At 42.5% G+C, this 19,247-nt stretch overlaps 1 protein-coding gene across 1 annotated transcript in view; it reads right to left on the reverse strand.

Moving 5' to 3' along the window:
- Positions 1 to 674: 674 nt before the first annotated feature.
- Positions 675 to 19,247, reverse strand: part of MANBA (mannosidase beta) — a 91,248-nt gene continuing 72,675 nt past the window's right edge. Inside the window, exons 14-17 of the mRNA XM_014562031.2 lie at positions 12,514 to 12,658; positions 5,553 to 5,695; positions 4,440 to 4,697; positions 675 to 1,967 (exon numbers count right to left, since the gene is read on the reverse strand). Coding sequence (XP_014417517.2) covers positions 1,743 to 1,967; positions 4,440 to 4,697; positions 5,553 to 5,695; positions 12,514 to 12,658 — 771 coding nt within the window. The 3' untranslated portion in view covers positions 675 to 1,742. The remainder of the gene's footprint in view (positions 1,968 to 4,439; positions 4,698 to 5,552; positions 5,696 to 12,513; positions 12,659 to 19,247) is intronic.

Below are 19,247 nucleotides of genomic sequence, written 5' to 3' on the forward strand. Positions count from 1 at the left end.
TTATTATTCAAAACACACTGACAAGGTGAGTGTAATTATTCCCATTTTACCACAAGGGAACTGAACATATAAGTATCTTGATTAAGTTTACAGAGCTAGGAAGGGCAGAGTTGCAATGTAAATTTTGGCCATCAACTTCAAAGCCCACCTCACAGGGCACCTGGCCCAGAAAATATTCTAGTTAATGGAGAGGAGAGTCCTCCCTGCCCCCCAGCAACAGTGCGACAGTAATATTTTCAACGGTGACAAAAAAGTGATAGAAGATTCTTAACTTGACAAATATTATAAGTTACATCCCTAAGTCCCAGTCCTTCATAAGCTTTTAGAACACATAAAACGAGGGAACTCTTAGACACTGAAAGAAAGGCCTGCATTGTCTGCATTTACTTTCTTTTTAGTCTCTGAACCATAGCAAAAAGTTTCTCAGTTTTAAAATGAAAACTATTATCTACTTAGTCTTGATTCTAAGCCAAACTCATTACCAGTCCCTTCCATAACTAGTTACCTAATTCTTCTTTGAGAAAACCCCTCAACTATTCCAGTCTAGATTCTTCAAACTTAGTTTATCAAGTAGACTAAAAACGTAATTAGAGCTAAATGGAAATTAATGCCCAGCATGGTACTGGGTACTGAGTACTGATGGAATGAGGAAATAAGCCACAGATGAAGCATCAAGTTGTTCATGCAATTTATATAATTTTAAAATTTTTATATAATTTCAAACTTACAGGAAATTTGCAAAAGCAGTACAAGATAAATTCCTACACACCTGTACCCAAATTGGCTACTTACTAACATTTTGCCCCCTTTTATCATCAATGTAGTTTTATAAATGTGATGATGTATAGTAAAACAATTTAATAGCAACTATAATCTATCAATATTTTTTAAATGGTTCAAACTCAAGCTAAAGGGAACACCACTTTGCTACAAGTCCAAACCTAACTACAGTCTTGAACTGCAAAGCTCACTGGATTCAACCAGATCTGAAGCCCATACATAATTATGGGTGATAATCTATGTCAGGACACCCAAAAGTTTCCAAAGTGACCACAGTGACATCGATTTCAGCATGAACTTAATTTTCAAAGGAGAATCACTAATGGCCTTTGAAAAAAGTTGTTATTGTTAAAACAATAACAGCATATTTATTTTTAAAAAACTCACAAATGAAAAAGACTCCTAACCAAAAAGTAACTGAATGGTAATAATCAACCTCCCCTCCCCCCCGACTTTCCAGCAACAATCAATATAGCTACCACCCAGAAATCTCGTTCTGTTGTGACATCTGAACCTCCATTTCCTTTGGAAATAACAACAAAGCAGTTTCTTTTTGATTATTTGGTATTTCTCAAAGCTAACTACAAGACCTCACAACCCTCCACGTTTGATGCCACAGATATTGCAATGGTCATGTACCTGTGATTTCCCTTAAAGGGCTGAGTGTGTATAGGAACTCCTCTTGGGGGTAGGAGAAGCTGTGGAGTTATAACTGGTTCATGTGGTGCAAAAACTGTCAGGGGAAGGCCTAAAACCACAGCACTGGTGCAGACTGGCCCACACCTAGGCGCAGCCTTGTGGGAGGACATCACCCGAGTACGCTGCCTTCCCTGGGAGAACACACTGTACCAACTCTTCCCTGAGTGTCTCGTCAGACGCCTGGCAGCAGGCGGACATGTTTCCTGGCTTCTTCAACCCGATTCTGGTTGCCTTCAGCTCCCGAAAACACAACCTGGATTCCCTCAGTAAATATCGGTGAGCGAAGTCACATGAAAAGATTGCTCCAGTTCACTCTTGCTGGTGGGTTCCCAAGGGTAAAATAATACTGTCCGTGTCTTCTCGGTCAGGAGGAAACCATTGTCACTGAATCTCCCCGCGATGCTCCCTACATCCAACCACACAAAGGGAGCGACTGCCGAGGTTGCCAGGTCAAAAACAAAAGTGTCCTTTCGCTGAGAGATGACGGCCTGAAAGAAAAAGATAGGTGAAGTGGAGGAGGGCAGAGCTCCCAGTGCTACATGCAGCCCCAAGCAGAGCAGCCATGTGGCCAGATGAGGAATGCATCTCCTACAGCTCTGGTTCTGCAACGGCTGATCACATATCCCACGCACCGGGTCATATACTGAAAAAAAGTATGTGGACACTGATTTAAGGTTGTGGAAAATTACCAAACTGTAATCTCAAAGCAAGGGTGGAAATATGCAGTCCCCAATTATTAAGGAGAATATTTCACAAGAAGCTCCAAGCTCTGTATCTTTTAGTTTTGTATCTTTTCCTCAGGGTCTTATCAAGAGGGGCCCATTTTTGCCGGAGGGCCGGGCGGTTTAAGTGACTTTCTCAGGGTATGTCTGGAGCAGGTTGCAGAGCGCAGCCACAGAGTGCACGCACCTTCTGTTCTTCTGAGGAGACCCCGCAATCCCCACAGCAGGCGGCCAGGCACCTACAAACGCCTACCGCTAGAGCTTTGTCTCTTACTGCGTAATCGGCAAAGTCACAGCATTAGCGCTTTTAACACGTGTGAGTCCCACACGCTATCAGCCAAGGAGAGTGCAGTTTAAGTCTTGTCATTAGTATACACAACTGGCCGAGAGTGAGGCAGAGCCACACCCTGGAGAGTGGGGGTTTGTGAGCCTTTCTCACTGTGAGAACACAGCTGAGTGGGGCCTGGTATTAAAGTGGCTGCATTTGTGGGAGAGGCGTAGCTCAGTGGTAGAGCACATGCTTAGCACGCACGAGGTACCGGGTTCAATCCCCAGCACCTCCATTTAAAAAAAAAAAAAAGCTGTGCATCTGTCACGAAACATGACTCTTCAACAGGCATACATGCCATAGTTTTGACATTGTAGGTTATATGTGACAAAGAATTTCCAAGGGCAATTGTTACTATATACAGCTTAGCCTTACACATCATGCAGGGTTCAGAGTTATGAATAAAACCTACTTTGACAGAAGCAGGAAAAAAAATGTAATCAAGGGTCAGAGATGCAGGCTTGAAGCTGGATGTCAAATTCCCAAATCATGCCAGCCACCTAATCCAATGAAGCCCCTTCACAGCTGCAGGCACACAGCCATCCACCAAGGCTGCCGGGGGCCTCCGCTACTCTGTCCCAAGGCCAGGGCCACAAGGGTCACTGGCTCACTCTTGTGCTGCCTTCTTCTGATTGGAAATCTCATCTCTGTGTATCTGACTGCAGAGCCCAGAGCTCAAGCTTGCACCCTAGTTTCAAGGGAGACAGGGAAAAACAAGTTCCCAGCACCCCCCGGGTATACCAACTCTGAGTGCCTCGCCCATGTTAAGCCTGCGATGATGTTAACCATCATGACTGTTATTACTACTGTTACTATATCCCTTTAGGAAAGGCAAAGCCTCATTAAAATCCAGATGAGGTAGGACAAAGGAAGAAGTCCTACTTCTCTCGCACCCTCCGTTGTCTCAAGTAAGGGAGGCCTAGGTAAAGAAAGAAAAAGATTTCAAAGTCCGAAGTCTACAGTCTAGATGGTTCTGTGCTCTTTCCGGGACAGAAGCTATGTAAATGTACACGCAATTTCCTTCATAACTGCTCTGCATCAGTTGTTACGGGTAGATTTCGTTAAGTGAAAATTTTCATTATTAATTGGGAAGGAATATACGATTTCAATTCAAGGGCTAAGATTTTATGGGATTATTTCTAAAGCAAATGTAAAAAAAATCCTCTCACTTAAGTCTTTTCAATGAAGTCAAAGTCTAAAACAAACTTAAAATTCATTAAAAATAGAGAATGAAACTTTCTAGAAAAATATTTTCAGTCACTACATGGCGGAGGGGAGGGAAGGAAGTTTCCAGTCTACTAGACAGACGCCAAATTCTCCGCCTGCACTGTTTTTGTAGCAGCATCCTATCCTGATCATCCCATTTTTTTCTTGGCAATGATAGAGATGTGGTGACTAAGCAACTGAGAAGCAATAAATCAAAGAGCAGCGTGAAAATTTTTTAAATTAATAGACTCTTAAAAAGCAAAATTAAGAGTTTCTACTGGGCTCCAATGTTTCCTGGCTACGGACTTTGAACACTTTACTCAGCCCCTCCAAACAAGTTTGCTGACTCGTCAATACAGATGGTAACACCTTAGGGTTGATGCAGGACAGCCCCCAGGACAGAGCCTGGAAACCCACGGAGGAACCATCAGTGGTGATGACCCCGGCCGCCTCTCCCTTCACTGCACCAGCCTGACCAGGGAGGGGTGACGGGACAGCAGCACTGGCAGGAACCTTAAACTCGGACAAATGCTGAACTAGCAATAAAAATCACTTGGTCTTTCTTTCCAGTGGAAAGGGGCCAATCTTCCCCAGGTCAACTCGGTATCAAGGGGAAATTTTGCAAAAAGCAGGATGCAGCGTGCTTGCCCCAGAAGTAGGACAGCCCCACAAGGCCACGGTGAGCCCAGACCACCAGTGCTTACAGTGATGTGTGCCTTTTGGAGCCCCTCAGCCTCCTTCAGTGAGGACAGGAAGTGATGGTTGGTTGGACTCAAGGGTTTGCTGCCAGTTGACAGGTAAAAGGAAACCACGCAGCTTCGCCTTGTACAACTCCTACATCTTCTTAGCAACTCAGGCACTGGCTCCTTATAGATGAGAGCAGACCCCCCTGCTTTCATCACAAAAACCTTAGTGGTCTTAGAGCACACGGGCTCCAGAGAACTCCACGCGTGGACCCTCACCTGGGGAGAAACAAGACAGAACAAAACCAAACACTTTTTTTTTAAGAGAATAAAAGCAGTAATAACAGATGAAAGTCAGAATCGCAGAACTGGTTAAGAGACTGAAACTTGGCTTTAACCTCAGCCCCAACAAGTACTAGTCATGTAACTAAGCAAGTTAATTCGACTTCTCTAAGTCTTCATTCTTCATGTGTAAAATTAGAAAAATAACTGCACTAACTTCACAGGCTGTTGTCAGAATTAAGTAAAATAATCTGTGGTAGGCACAGGACCCGGTGCATTGTAATGAATCCATAACCTTGACCTAGTCTCAGTGTCCTCTGAACTGCAGCCACCCAAGCCTTCTTTGAGTTTCTATCCTTTTATCCTCTTTTTAAAACATTGTTTTAAATACAAGTTCATTTTCCCACCTATACATTCTGAATAATTTTACTGATTTCCACTTTAACCTACTGTTTTAAATGACTCTTTACAAAGTTTAGGCTATTTCCAGCTTCTCCTGATTATAAATAGCCTTAGATTTAAATGGCATTTTGCAGTTTATAATTCACATTCATCTAATTATTTTATTTACTATTCATAGAAATCCTTTCAGAAAGCAGACTGATATCATTTTTACAGATGAGGAAACTGAACCAAGACATTAAAGTCATAGAATAAATTGCAGAATTTTGCCCTGAATATAGGTTTTCCGATGCCAAGGACAGCCCATTTTCTGCTATAGGCACTAGAAACATTGATACAAATTCATTTCTCTTTTCTTGTTTCCAAAACAAAAACAAAAACAAACCAAGTAACTAAAGAAATCTCAAATTCTCCCTCATTCATAGGGAGAAAATAATCCAGGCAACTTACAGTGAGCGTCACGTTACGGTCTGAGTGAAGGTCTGACACACCGTAGATGAAAAACACATCATTATTCTCAAAACCCACCGGCAACAGCGGAGCGAAGAAATGCCGAGCAAAGTAATGAAGCATTTTCCACTTTCCTCCATATTCTAGGAAGAGGTTAGGAGATGGGCAGAGTCAGGCAGTCAAAAGTCACCGTCCACATGGGCCAGCTGTGTGACTTGTCATAATTCTGGGCACCGAGCACAGGAGGGACAGCCTACAGCGGAGGGAACCCATGTTTGCAAGGAGCATTTTGGACATTACCTCATGTCAGCCTCAATTTGGGTGAGGCGGGCAGGAACGTCTCACTTTTCAAATGAGGAAATGGAGGCTCACGCAGTTAAGTGAAATGCCACAGGCAGTATTTTGAGCCCAGACCTGACTCCTAGCTAGCACCTTCTCATATGCAATTCAGCTTCCAGGGGCCCAATGCACCCATGTTCCTTTTTCCTTTTTGTTAGAAGGAAATCAGCATTATGGGCAGCGAACATCTGTTACAAATATTCACTTGTAACAGTTACTCAGGAAAATTATTATTACAGAGCCCGGCCAAGTTGGTGGAGTAGGAAGACCCTGAGCTCACATCCTCTCATGAGCACACCAAAATTACAACTATTTGCAGAGCAACTGTTTATGAGAAAGACCAACATCTATCAGAAAAGATCTTTTGCAACCAAAGATATAAAGAAGAAGCCACAACAAGATGGAGAGGAGAGGCAGAGTCACGTGTAGTCAGGCAAGACCCATATCCTTGGTGGCGACCCATGAATGGAAGAATAGCTAGAACAGCAGAGGTGCAAGGAGCGAGGGGTCTGATCCCCATCCTGGACTCCTCATCCCAGGGGTCCTGCACTGAGAAGATGAGCCCCCAGAATGTCTGACTTTGAAGGCCTGCAGGGCTTACTTTCTGGAGTCCCAGAGGGCTGGGGGAAATAAATTCCACTCTTAAAGGGCACAAAATCTCACACACTTGGGGACCCAGGGCAGAAGCAGTAATTTGAAGGAGCCTGGGTCAGACTGACCTGCTGATCTTGGAAAGCCTCCCAAAGAGGGAGGAAGCAACTGGAGATCACCCTGGGGATATAGACAGTGGCAAGTGCCATTCTGGAATGCTCCCTCTAGCTAATTAACACCAGGACCCCACCCCACCCACCAGCCTGTCCACACCAGTAGTGGGACACTCAGGCCAAGAAACTAGCTTGACAGCGACAAAGCCCCAACTACCAGAGACAGGCTGCCTTAAGACCGCCTGAGCCCAAGGCACCTCAGGACACAGCCCTGTCCACCAAAGGGTCCAGGGCCTGGCGCCACACAACAGTGCATAAGCACTAGCCCAGGATCCCCTGGGCACCAACCAGCCACCAATGGGCAGACACCAGCCCCAGGATCACTGCAGCCCTGCACCTGCCTTGTTAGGACACAGCCAGAACACCAGCAGATTGGCACCAACCCGGGGACCCTTCAGACCCCAGCCCCATCCACCAGCAGACCAACACCAGCTCCAAGAAACCTTGAATGTCTCAGCCAGCTGCCCTGGGATTAAGCCCCACTCACCGAAGAGGCAGTACCAGGTTTGGGATACCCCCAGATCCTGCAGCCAGGCAGCCAGCCATGTCAGGAACTGGCCCTACACATGAGCAGGCCAGTATTAGAACCAGGAACCCCGGTCCTGCAACCACCCACCCTAGAACCGAGCTCTGCTCACCAGTGAGCCAGCAGTAGCCCTGGGACCCCTAGGGTTCTGAAACCAGCAGCCTCATGACCCAGCCCCATCAATCAGTGGCCAGTAGGCCACCTACAGGCAGGGCCCAGGAACCAATTGGGCTGAGTGCCAGCCATGCCTACCAGACCACTGACAGTAGTCTGCCCACCACACAGAAGGACCTGTGCAGCCCACATTAGGGTGCACCCCTAGAGCATATAGCTCTGGTGACCAGAGGGGAGTGTGCTGCTGAGATGCATAGAACATCTTCTAAAAAGGGCACTTCTCCAAGCTCAGGAAATATAACCAACCTACCAGATACATAGAAATAAAAAGAGCAAGTTAGGCAAAATGAGGCAACAGAGGGTATGTTCCAAACAAAGGAAGGAGATAAAGCCTCAGAAGAGCTAACTGAAGTGGATAGGCCATCTGCCCAAGAAAGAGTTCAAGGTAATGATCATAAAGATGATCAAAGGACTCAGGAGAAAGAATGGATGACTACAGTGAGAAGTTTAACAAAGAGAAGATATAAAGAAGAACTAAACAGATGGAACATACAACTGAAATGAAAAATACACTAGAAGAAATCAACAGTAGATTAAATGATAGAGAAATGGATCAGGGAGATGGATGAAAAAGGAATGAAAAGAAAATAGGACAGTTTAAGAGACCTCTAGGACAACAAGTGTACTAGCATTTGCATTAGAGGGGTCCCAGGAGAAGAAAGAGAAAAAGGCAGGGAACATACTTGAAGACACAATAGCTGAAAACGTCCCTAACCTGGGAAAGGAAACAACCAGGTCCTAGAACATAGACAGTTCCAAACACAGACCAAGCCAAAGAGGTCCTCACCAAGATACACTGTAATTAAAATGGCAAAAATTGAAGAGAATATTAAAAGGTAAGGGAAAAGCAACACATGATAAGGACACTCCATAAGGCTATCAGCTGATTTTTCAGCAGCTCTGCAGGCCAGATGGGACTGACATGATAAATTTACAGTAATGAAAGGGAAAAACCTATAAACAAAAATACTCTACTTGGCATGACATTCATTGAGATTTGATGGAGAGATTAAAAGTTTTACAGACAAAGCCTAAAAGAATTGGGCACCACCAAACCAGCTTTACAAGAAATGGTAAAGAGACTTCTCTAAGTGAAAAAGAAAAGGCTACAAATAGAAACATGAAAATTATGAAAGGAAAAAGCTCTTTGGTAAAGGCAAACACAAAGTAATAACAACCATGTACAAAGCCAGTAGGAAGGTTAAAAAATAAAAGTAGTAAAGTCATCTATACCCACAATAATTAGTCAAGGGATATACAAAAAGGTATAAAATATGGTAACAAAAACAGTAATCATGGTGAGAACAGGAGAGTAAAAATTCAGGGTTGTTAAAATCCACTTGAAATTAAGAGATCAGCAACTTAATCATGTATTATGTTATATTATATAGATTGCTATATATAAATTTCATGGTAACCACAAAGCAAAAATCTACAATAGATAAATACCAAATAAAGGGAAAGGAATCCAAACACTAAAAATAGTCATCAAATCAAAACGGAAGAGAACAAAAGACAGGAACAAAGAGAGCTACAAAAACAAACCCCCCCGCCAAATTAACAAATTGGAAGTACATATCTATCAATAATTACTTTAAAAGTAAATGGACTAAATGCTCCAATCAAAAGATACAGAGTGGCTGAATGGATACAAAAGCAAGATCCATATATATGCCATCTATAAGAGACTTCAGATCTACAGACACACACAGACTAGAAAGTGAGGAGATGAAAAAAGGTATTCCACACAAATGGAAGTCAAAAAAAGCCAGGGAAGTAATATTTATGTCAGGCAAAATAGGCTTTAAAAAAACCTGTTACAAGAGACAAAGAAGGACATTATATAACAAGAAATCAATCCAAGAATATATAACAAATGTAAACAGCTATGCACCCAGCATTGGAGTATTACATACATAAAGTGAATATCAACAGACGTAAAGGGAGAAATTGGCAATAACACAGTAAGAGTGGGGACTTTAACATCTCACTTACATCAATGGACAGATTATCGAGACAGAAAATCAATAAGGAAACATTAGCTTTAAATGACACATTAGACCAAATGGACTTAACATATATATAGAACATTCCATCCCAAAGCAGCATAATACATTCTTTTCAAGCATAAATGGAACATTCTCTAGTAGTAGTTTGGTGCAGCCACTATGGAAAACAGGATGGAGGTTCCTCAAAAAACTAAAAATAGGACTACCATATGATCCAGCAATCCCACTCCTGGCTACACATCCAAAGAAAATGAAAACACTAATTTGGAAAGACACATACACTCCAATGTTCTTAGAAGCATTATTTACAACAGCCAAGCTATAGAAGCAACCTAAGTGTCCATCAACCCATGAACAGATAAAGAAGATGTGGTATATATACACGATGGAATATTACTCAGCCATAAAAAAGAATGAAATAATGCCATTTGCAACAACATGGATGGAGCTGGGGGGTATTATGTTTAGTGAAATAAGTCAGACAGAAAGATAAATACTGTATGTTATCGCTTATAGTGTAGTCAGAAAAATAAATGAGTGAATAGAACAGAAAGACTCACAGATATAGAGAACTAGCGGTTACTAGTGGGGGCGGGGCAAGATAGGGATAAAAGACTAAGAGGTACAAACGACTATGCATAAAATAAGCTACAAGGATATATTGTACAGCACAGGGGATATAGCCAATATTTTATTACTTTCAATGGAGTATAGTCTATAAAAAATTTGAATTACTATATTGTACACCAGAAGCTAACTATAAACCAACTATACAATAAAAAAGAGATAAATTTTTAAAAAACACAGCTAGTTAGAACTCAAAGTCCCCTTTTCCCATAGGCACAAAATCCTCTGAGCAGAACAAAACTACCACTATCACAACATGGCTGGCAAGTTCAGTCTGGAGAGCATCCAAACCCAAGACAATTAATGACAGGTCCTCAAACAGAGCTGGAAGCTGTCGAGGACCTATAGAATCCTGCCACCTGTCGGCATTCTAGTATGCTAACCGCACAAACTAAAAAATATTTCAGCATGCCTCTATTTCAGAAAGAGATCCTTCTCCATAAAACAGTGCACCGCGAAACAACTTGAGAGGGAGGGGGAGAGAGAGGATAGGGGAAGTGCTTTCAGCCTTCACCAGCGCAAGCTGTTAAGATTGAGGAACATGGTTTTGAGGTTCAGCTAGGACTAATTTCTTTAGGTTTGGCAAAATATCAACTCTCTAGTACTTCAGTTCAATTCCAACTCTTAGTATTTCCCCTTAAAAGTAACAATGGTGGGGGAAGGGAGGAGAGGCCTTTCCAATTAGATCTACAAAAAGAATGAGAACTTATATTTGCAAAATTTTCTCATAAATGGAAGATTGCTCAGACCTGAGGTAATTTACACACTCTCCAGTGTGACATCCATCACAAGGGAAAGGCTTCAGCAATCAAGGCCACAAGCAGAAGACACTCAGGAGAACAATAATCGAAGCAAAATGTCTCAGTGATACACACCCTAGTTACTAATCAGTGACAAAGTCTGGATGCCAACAAAATAGTCTGCAGAACCGTGAAAATACTACATGATTTCTGGCTTTGCCATTAGCTCTGTATCCATTCAAGTTTATAAGCCAAGCAAAACGCCCAGGTAGATTTTCAAGATATAACTATAAATGAGACAGATTTTTTAAAAAGAAATAAGAATCTGTAGATTCCAGGCAGCTACTGATCCCTTTCAAGTGTCACCATTTGATAAGAGGTGGCACACCTCCTCTACCTGCACACACTACAAGCCAATTAGGCAGAATTAAACAGAGGCTCTGAGGCTCCTGAGAGCAGGAGCAGATATAACACAACTTGTCACAGCTTTTCCCTGGCACTTGTTTTTTCTAACAGGTCCAGGAGAGGGTGACCCTCTCCATGAACACGTTCTCCTGCTAGAGTTTAGGAAACAGACACATTCTTGCTCTGCCCTCATACTCTGGTACCCTTTTTGAAGAACACAGATAGGGTCATTTAAGGCAATAGTTACAAATGCTGGGCTCTCCTGTTTCTTGAACCAAACGCAGCTTCAGAAGTCCACAACCTCATCCACAGACAGAAAGCCGGGTCAGGCTCTAAGTGTCTCTGAACAACATCTCCTTGTCCAGCTTAAGCGTCCCAGAAAGCCACTGCCCCACAGTTCACCCCTGATTCTCATTCAATACCCTTTTATCTGGTTGGTGCCGATAAAGAGTTTGATCAGGGAAAGCTGATCAAGACTAGAGTTCCCTGCAGGAGGTGATCGGCCCTAATCAAAGCACGTGGGCAACGAGCCCCATGGCTCTGCATTCAGCTTGTTTAAGAGCCTCTCTCAGCAAAACGGCCTTGCCTCATTTTTGACCCAAAACTTTGGTTCACATTATTAACTGAACTTGGCTTCAAATCACCCATAGTGATGGCCAACGATTCATTACTACTTCTTAATTTTTCAAATAGATGGAATAATTCAAACTACAGGTACCATGCCAGTCACCCCACCTGTTGCTCGTTGAATGGGTTCAACTAATAACCCTTCCGGCTTGGATTTCTGTCTCTACTCCCCTTCCCCTCAAGAGATAAAAAGGGCAAAATAAAAGTGACCTTATCGACTTGAAGGGGAGTCAGCAAAGGGACATTTTTAACACTTAGCTGAACCCACCTTTCACTTGGTTGAATTCTCCTAAACAGAAAAAGGGATGCTGGGGGAGAAGGGTATAGCTCAGTGGTGGAGTGCATGCCTTGCATGCATCAGGTCCGGGGTTCAATCCCCCATACCTCCATTTAAAAACTAAATACACCTAATTACCTCCCACCACAAAAGAGGTACTTATGTAAATGCTCCTTTTGCCCTGGAAAGTCCTCTTCAAAATTCTAAGGAACAGTTGGTAGATACAGGGCTGAGATCTTCGTGCATGAAACTTTCCCTCCGTTCACCTGCTTTTGTAACTGCACAGCACAGAACTCATGAGGTTCCTAGAAAAAGCGAAGGCGGCTGGGGTAGTGGCAGGTCCTAGCCAGAGAGCCTCCTCTCCCTGGAGCTCTGCTTGGGTTGATCTGACCCCTCCAGCTCTGTGCTCTCTCAGTGCCCCTCCCCACAGGTACTGCTTTCTCTCCCCCACACAAGAATGCTGAAACACTTACCTAGAGAAGACCAAGAAGGAGCCTGCCAGATGTCATTCAACTGCCAATAAAGGGCCCCCATGGTGTGCCCTTCTCCATCCACTATCTCGCTGCGACTGCGCCGGTAGAATTCAGTTTCTGTTTTGACACACTGGGCCTGCATCACCTGATTCAAGGGAGACATCAGAACACAGGTGTTTTTGTTTGAGGTGAGGCTGTTTATATCTGAGAAAAATACAGGCTTGAGGGTTTTTTTTTAATCAAATTGAATAAATAAGGGAATTTAATTAGTAGCATACATACCACTATTATACTAGATCTGAAACTAACCCCTGAGCATGAGAAAGTGTAACAGCTGGGCTTGGGGGAGGCTTGGTGTCTCGTTTATTCTAACAATGGGTAATCACAGAAATAGGATGGAGTAGAAGGTTCTTTGATCGTGTAGGCAATGACTGAAAACAAATACCGATTCCAGAACAAAAGCTGTATGTCCTTGGCAGTGATGGGTTTGACTAATGTGTTCACAGCTGTTAAGGAAATGTTTTATTAGAAAAAAATCTATAGGAAAAGAACATCATGACTCTGATATTGTCAAATCCCTAACCCCTTTTCCCTAGTCAAGCAATTGCTTTTATACCATGACTTTTGATAGCATGACTTTTGATAATGTAACATTTCTTATGAATGCAATTCCTTCCTTATAGCAGAACAGATGGTAAATTGCAGCAGAGAGACAAGTAAATTTAGTTCTTGTTTCAGAGGCACAAAAGAACTTCATGCAGGACCCTTAATTACTGTCATCATCATTGAAAAATCAGTCTCCTTTATTGCTGCTGCTACTGACACTGGGCATCACATGCTCTCAGCTCGGAGCTGTAGTTAGAAGAGGCTCACAAATAAGGGGTCATTGGGCTCATCAGGAGAGATCACCAAAAAGAACCTGGAGAGGCGATCCCAGCTGTAAGGAATCCCCAGTCAGAAAAAAGGACGGACTTAGAGTAGGGCCTGGATTTTCACAAAGGAGGAAAAAGAAGTCTGCAGACATGGCCACAGAGACTAAGCCCAGGTGCTTTCTTGTAAAGCTAGAAAATCTCCAGTGAAGGCAGAACCTTTAGGCAGAGAAGGGCTGGCTACTGAGCAAATCACAGATGAAGTTACAGCTTACATGAGGCAGAGCTGTAAAGCCCTAGAAGGGTCAGGCAAGAAGAAATCACGACCATTTGATAAATACTGAGTAACTACCTACATGTGTGTTGTATGCTTGTAATGGTTAAGCCCCACTCCCAGCAAAAAAAGACAGCCCACCCTCGTGGAGCTTACTGGCTTGTGTAGAAGACAGGCCTTAATCAAAGAATCACACAAATATATGTAAATTTTAAACAGTGATAACTGCTAAGAAGGAGAGGTGCTCAAGGTTAGGAGCTGGATAGCAGGGCAAATGGGCTTAGCTGAGGGGTGAGGAATGGCCGCAAAGTAGAGGATAGAAAAGAAGAGAGGGCAGAACCTTGCAGCCAGAGAGGATGGCGTGTGGCGAGAGGAGGGCGCACAGCGGAGAACTGAAAGAAGGCCAACGGGGCCCGAGCTCAGAAACGCAGCAGCAAAGGAAGCAAGGCTGGTGGGAAGCAGGGGCAGACCTGGGAAGGTTTGGGATGGAGCCTAAAGGCAACTGGAAGTCACGGAGAGCTTTTCAGTGAAAGGCAGAAGTGGCCAGATTTGCATTTCCAACAGGCGACTCTGACCACGAAAAGGAGTCAGGGGCTAGAGTGGATTTACGAAGGCCACTTAGAAAGCTCTTACCATCTTCCAACAAATAGACGACGCCAGCTGTGAGCAGGTAGAGAAATGCCTTTCTCTTTCAGACACCAGACCACTGGGACCATAGCGGTGATGATAGGCAAAAAATACTCGAAAGACTGTCACAGAGCAGCCAGGGCACCAACTCAAAACAACCACAGGACACTATCTGAATAGATTAGTCTAACAAACACTGAGTCAGAGGGAAAACATAGAAAAATAGGCCTAAAAACTATGATCTATGACAGTCAAGTTAGTCTGCAACTATGAGATGGGCTGGGACCTGGGACCCTTTACCAGAGTCCTTGTACCTAGACAAACATCTCCTTGAGCAACAGAATACAAAGAAATTACAAGAGACTGAAAATAACTGCACTCTAGCACAGTTGGGGCAATTATGAACAAAGATACAAAAAGGCTACAAACCAACAGCCGTGTCTGAGGTGCCAGGAGCACAAGCAGGGCGCTGCGCGTCACCCCTGCACACAGCACCACCACCTAAGTTGTACCTCCTGCCCGACTCACTGACCCGCCCCCACCCTCACCCCATTTAAGGAAGCACCTGGCCCCACCCCCTCGGGGAGTGAGCAAAGGCACCTGTTTCTTGTTTTCACTCCCTCCGGCTGCAGCACTAGTCCCAGCAAAGCCTTGCCTGAATTTCTCCTCTGGCTTCTTATCAATTTCTATTGATTAAAGAATCCAAGGACCCGGGTCAGTAACAATTAGACCCAGGATTTCTAACCACTTTCCTTATAAACATACCAATCTTGTCTGAACTAAACTAAAGAAGAAAAGAGATTTATCTACTTCTAGGCCTGGACAGCTAGGCACGGAGAAATCAAGCCCCTTGACGAAGCGTTCACGTGTTTGCTGAGTTTACTGCACCAAATCAGTGCTGCAGAGCAGCTTTTGGAAAGTTCAGGGAAAATGAAGCAGCCAAGTGAAATCTCAGTGGAAACAGATCTGAAGGCAGCACCGATTATCAATCCATGCCCACTGGAGATTGCGCCTCACATCAGCATGGAACGTAACCTTTCTGTTTCTTTTAAAAATCTGATAACACCTGAACTTATTTAAATCACCTGAGCTTCCAAACAATGCTCCCACCAACAGAGCTAAAACTGACCTGTGGGCACAAAATCAAGCCAGCCCCAGTCCCTGCGCCTGCAGCACACTCCCCCAAGGCACTGAACGACAAGAAGTCTCTGTTCTCAGGCTGAGACTCTTGAAAAATCAGCCATGGCCTTATGGACTGTGCATGAAGGGATCTCAGAGGAGAAGATGGGGAAGCCCTCATCGCACCAACGAGGAACAACATGGGGAGAGGCATTCTGGTCACCAGACATTCCAGAAGCTGCTGGCCCAACCCTCACAGGCCAAGCAATGCTCAGTGAACGGCAACCACCATAGACACTCCACCGTGGGTGCTGACCCACAGTTCTGGAACTCCCAGGACCCGCAGTAGCTCCGAGTCTGGGCCATTCCTGATACACCAAAGAAGCCAAAGAACCTGCAGCATTCTGCTGTGGGACTTGGTTCAGCATGGACTCGGGAGTGGAATGGAGGGAGGGACATCACTCAGGAAGTTTGGGCCTCAAATCACTTTCCTTGGATTCAGATTTATAAAATAGGGTGAATAGGAGAAAAGTAAAAAACAGAATTTTGAGGTGAGAAACAAAATATCAGTGTCTACCCAAGTAGGAAATTAAGTCATCTCTTTCAGGCAACAATGAAAACGTCCAGGGCAAAGACATACCTACTGAACCAGTCATTCTCATGCTGACTGGGTCTTATCCAAAGGATGACTAGGTGTTTTACAGACTGCCTTGGTAGAGGTGGCCTGTGTTTTCTTCACAGTGAATTTAAGTGTCTTTTCAGAGGAAAAAAATCTGATGAGCAGCAGGTTATTTACAATGCTCCAAATTCTTTCCCGATCTTTATGTTAACATATATTGTAACTCAGAGAGATTTTTCTAATTTTTTTTTATTGAATTGCAGTTGACTTACAATGCTGTATTAGGTTCAAGTGTGCAGTAAAGTGATTCAGTTATACGTATATAAATATATTCTTTTTCAGATTCCTTTCTATTTTAAATTATTACAAAGTACTGAATATAGTTCCCTGTGCTATACAGTAGGTCCTTGTTGATTCTCTACTTCATATATAGTAGTGTGTATATGTTAATCCCAAACTCCTAAGTTATCCCCAACTCCTTTCCACTTTGGTACCCACAGTTTGTTTTCTCTGTCTGTGAGTCTATTTCTGGTTTGTAAATAAATCCATTTGTATCTTTTTTTTAGACTTCACATATAAGTGATATCATATGATATTTGTTTTTGACTTAACTTCACTTAATATGATAATCTCTAGGTCCATCCATATTGCTGCAAATGGCATTATTTCATTTTTATGGCTGAGTAATATTCCATTGTATGTATACACTACATTTTCCTTATCCATTTATCTGTTGATGGACATTTAGGTTGTTTCTATGTCTTGGCTATTGTAAATAGTGCTGCCGTGAACATTGGGGTGCATGTATCTTTTCAAATTAGAGTTTTCATCTTTTCTGGATATATGCCCAGGAGTAGGATTGCTGGATCATATGTAACTCTATTTTAGTTTTTTAAGGAAACTCCATACTGTCCTCCATAGTGGCTGCACCAATTTACATTCCTACCAACAGTGTAGGAGGGTTCCCTTTTCTCCACACCCTCTCCAGCTTTCATTACTTGTAGACTTTTTAATGATGGCCATTCTGACTGGTGTGAGGTGATACCTCATTGTAGTTTTGATTTGTCGTTCCCTAATAATTAGCAATATTTAGCATCCTTTCATGGGCCTGGTGGCCATCTGGATGTCTTATTTGGAGAAATGTCTGTTTAGGTCTTCTGCCCATTTTTTGATTGAGTTGCTTGGTTTTTTGAGATTAAGCTGTATGAGCTGTTTGTATATTTTGGAAATTAATCCCTTGTCAGTAATATCATTTGCAAATATTTTCTCCCATTCTGGAGGTTGTCTTTTTGTTTTGTTTGTGGTTTCCTTTGCTGTGCAGAAGCTTTTAAGTTTAGTCAGGTCTTATTTACTTATTTTTGCTTTTATCTCCATAACTCTAGGAGACATGTCAAAAAATATATATGGCTGTGGTTTATGTCAAAGAGTGTTCTGCCTATGTTTTCCTCTAGGAATTTTAGAGTATTCAGTCTTACATTTAGGTCTTTAATCCATTTTGAATTTATTTTTACATAAGTCATATAAAGTTCTAATTTTGTATTCTGTGCTCGCTTAATTTTCATATATGTACATTTCCATGCAATGTGCCTACATTTTCTATATATCTGTTTTTAAATGGCTATATAGTTATGTCATTGGTCGATTAGTTATTCTCCAATAATTATGAGGCTTTTGAATGATCTCCCGTTTTTTCTTTAAATACAAGAGCTAAGAACATTTTATGTTCAAATTAATTTCTTCGCTTCTTGTGTTGTCTCTTTTGGTAATAACATACAACACATTTCAAAGTCCCAGTTGAATATTGCTATATTATGTCCCAGTCAAGAGGCTAACATAAACTGGTGGTGTCCCGGCTGCACTCAGCCCCACTCAGGGTTTAACTGGCTCACAGAGAAGGTGTTTTTTGTTTCTTATTGTTGATGGTGTTGTTTAATGTCTTAAGTCAGAGACTGTATGCTCTTTTCTGCCACAATCCCCAACATTCAAACTCTTATCCATTTAAATTACCTACCTGGCCCATAAAAACATTTGAGTTTTCAATCCCTAAATGATTCCAATTCTCAGAACTACCTGCAAAATTTATCTATTTCTGTATATCTATTCTAAAATTTCCTTGCTGTAATTTACCTTTTCTGGTTTAACAGGTAAACATTAGTAATCCTGCAGAATTTTTAAACTTAAAAAAAATTTTTTAAATGCAAGCAGGACCCCTAACCCTGGCTAGAAATGAAAGGAAAGGAGCAGTAGGTGAGCTCTAACTAGTAGCCTACCACCCCTGAACTCAGTGTGAAAGTCATAACCAGGGCTCTTCAGTGCTCCGGGCTCTGACAGGTGCACTGTGCCGTGCCTATTATGTGGATCTGGGATACCCAAACCAGTGGGTGCCAGTCAGGGCTAATGAATGACACTTTTGTCCATAAAAATGCAGAAGCCCACTGCCCGCTCTCCGACTTAAAGGGAAAATGTATAATCCTACTTCCCTGGAGAAAAATCTCTGGCACTGCCTCTTTCCCGTTAAAAACTGTACCTATTTTATATACTCATGCATCCTTTCCTAAAGAGGGCAATCTCTACATTCAAGAAGGATAAATGCTTAGTCATTTTCTAGGTTACTCAATCCTGCTGTTAGCAGACAAATCTTATTTTTGTTTCAAAAATATGCCTATTTTCAGCAGCTTGCTTGATTATACTTAGGAAATCAGTCTCCTTAGAGAAACAGATGGTATAGGAAAAAGAAATTGGACCAGGACACCAAGACCTAGGTTCCAATTCCAGCTCTGCCACTGTGATGAAGGTTGCTGGCTGTCTACAGAAGCCCCTCATCCACTTCTGCCAGAGCGACAGAGCTGTAGCTCAGCTACACGCTCAGAATCACACCCTCTACCCTTGGATCCAGGGGAGCCGTGTGATAAGTTCTCCTGCTACAGTGGTATTTATATACTTTATGTACTTAAAATTATCCTGACAATAAGAATCAGAAGAATGAGTGAATCAATTTTCAAAATAAAATTTTTTTGAATTTCATAAAATATTATGCAGCCATTAAAAGGGATGAATTATAGCAAAACAGGGTGACTTCGTTTGGATTTCTATGAAGTAATATTCAGTGAAAAATCTAGCTGCAGAGATGTATAGTACTGTATTTCTGTAAATAGTACTAATAAACAATGACTAAAATTTTTAAAAAGAATCATCCAATAAAGCCATTTTTTTAATTGGATATAAT

Source organism: Camelus ferus, chromosome 2 (genome assembly GCF_009834535.1).
Source record: "Camelus ferus isolate YT-003-E chromosome 2, BCGSAC_Cfer_1.0, whole genome shotgun sequence".
In the NCBI taxonomy this organism is placed as follows: domain Eukaryota; kingdom Metazoa; phylum Chordata; class Mammalia; order Artiodactyla; family Camelidae; genus Camelus; species Camelus ferus.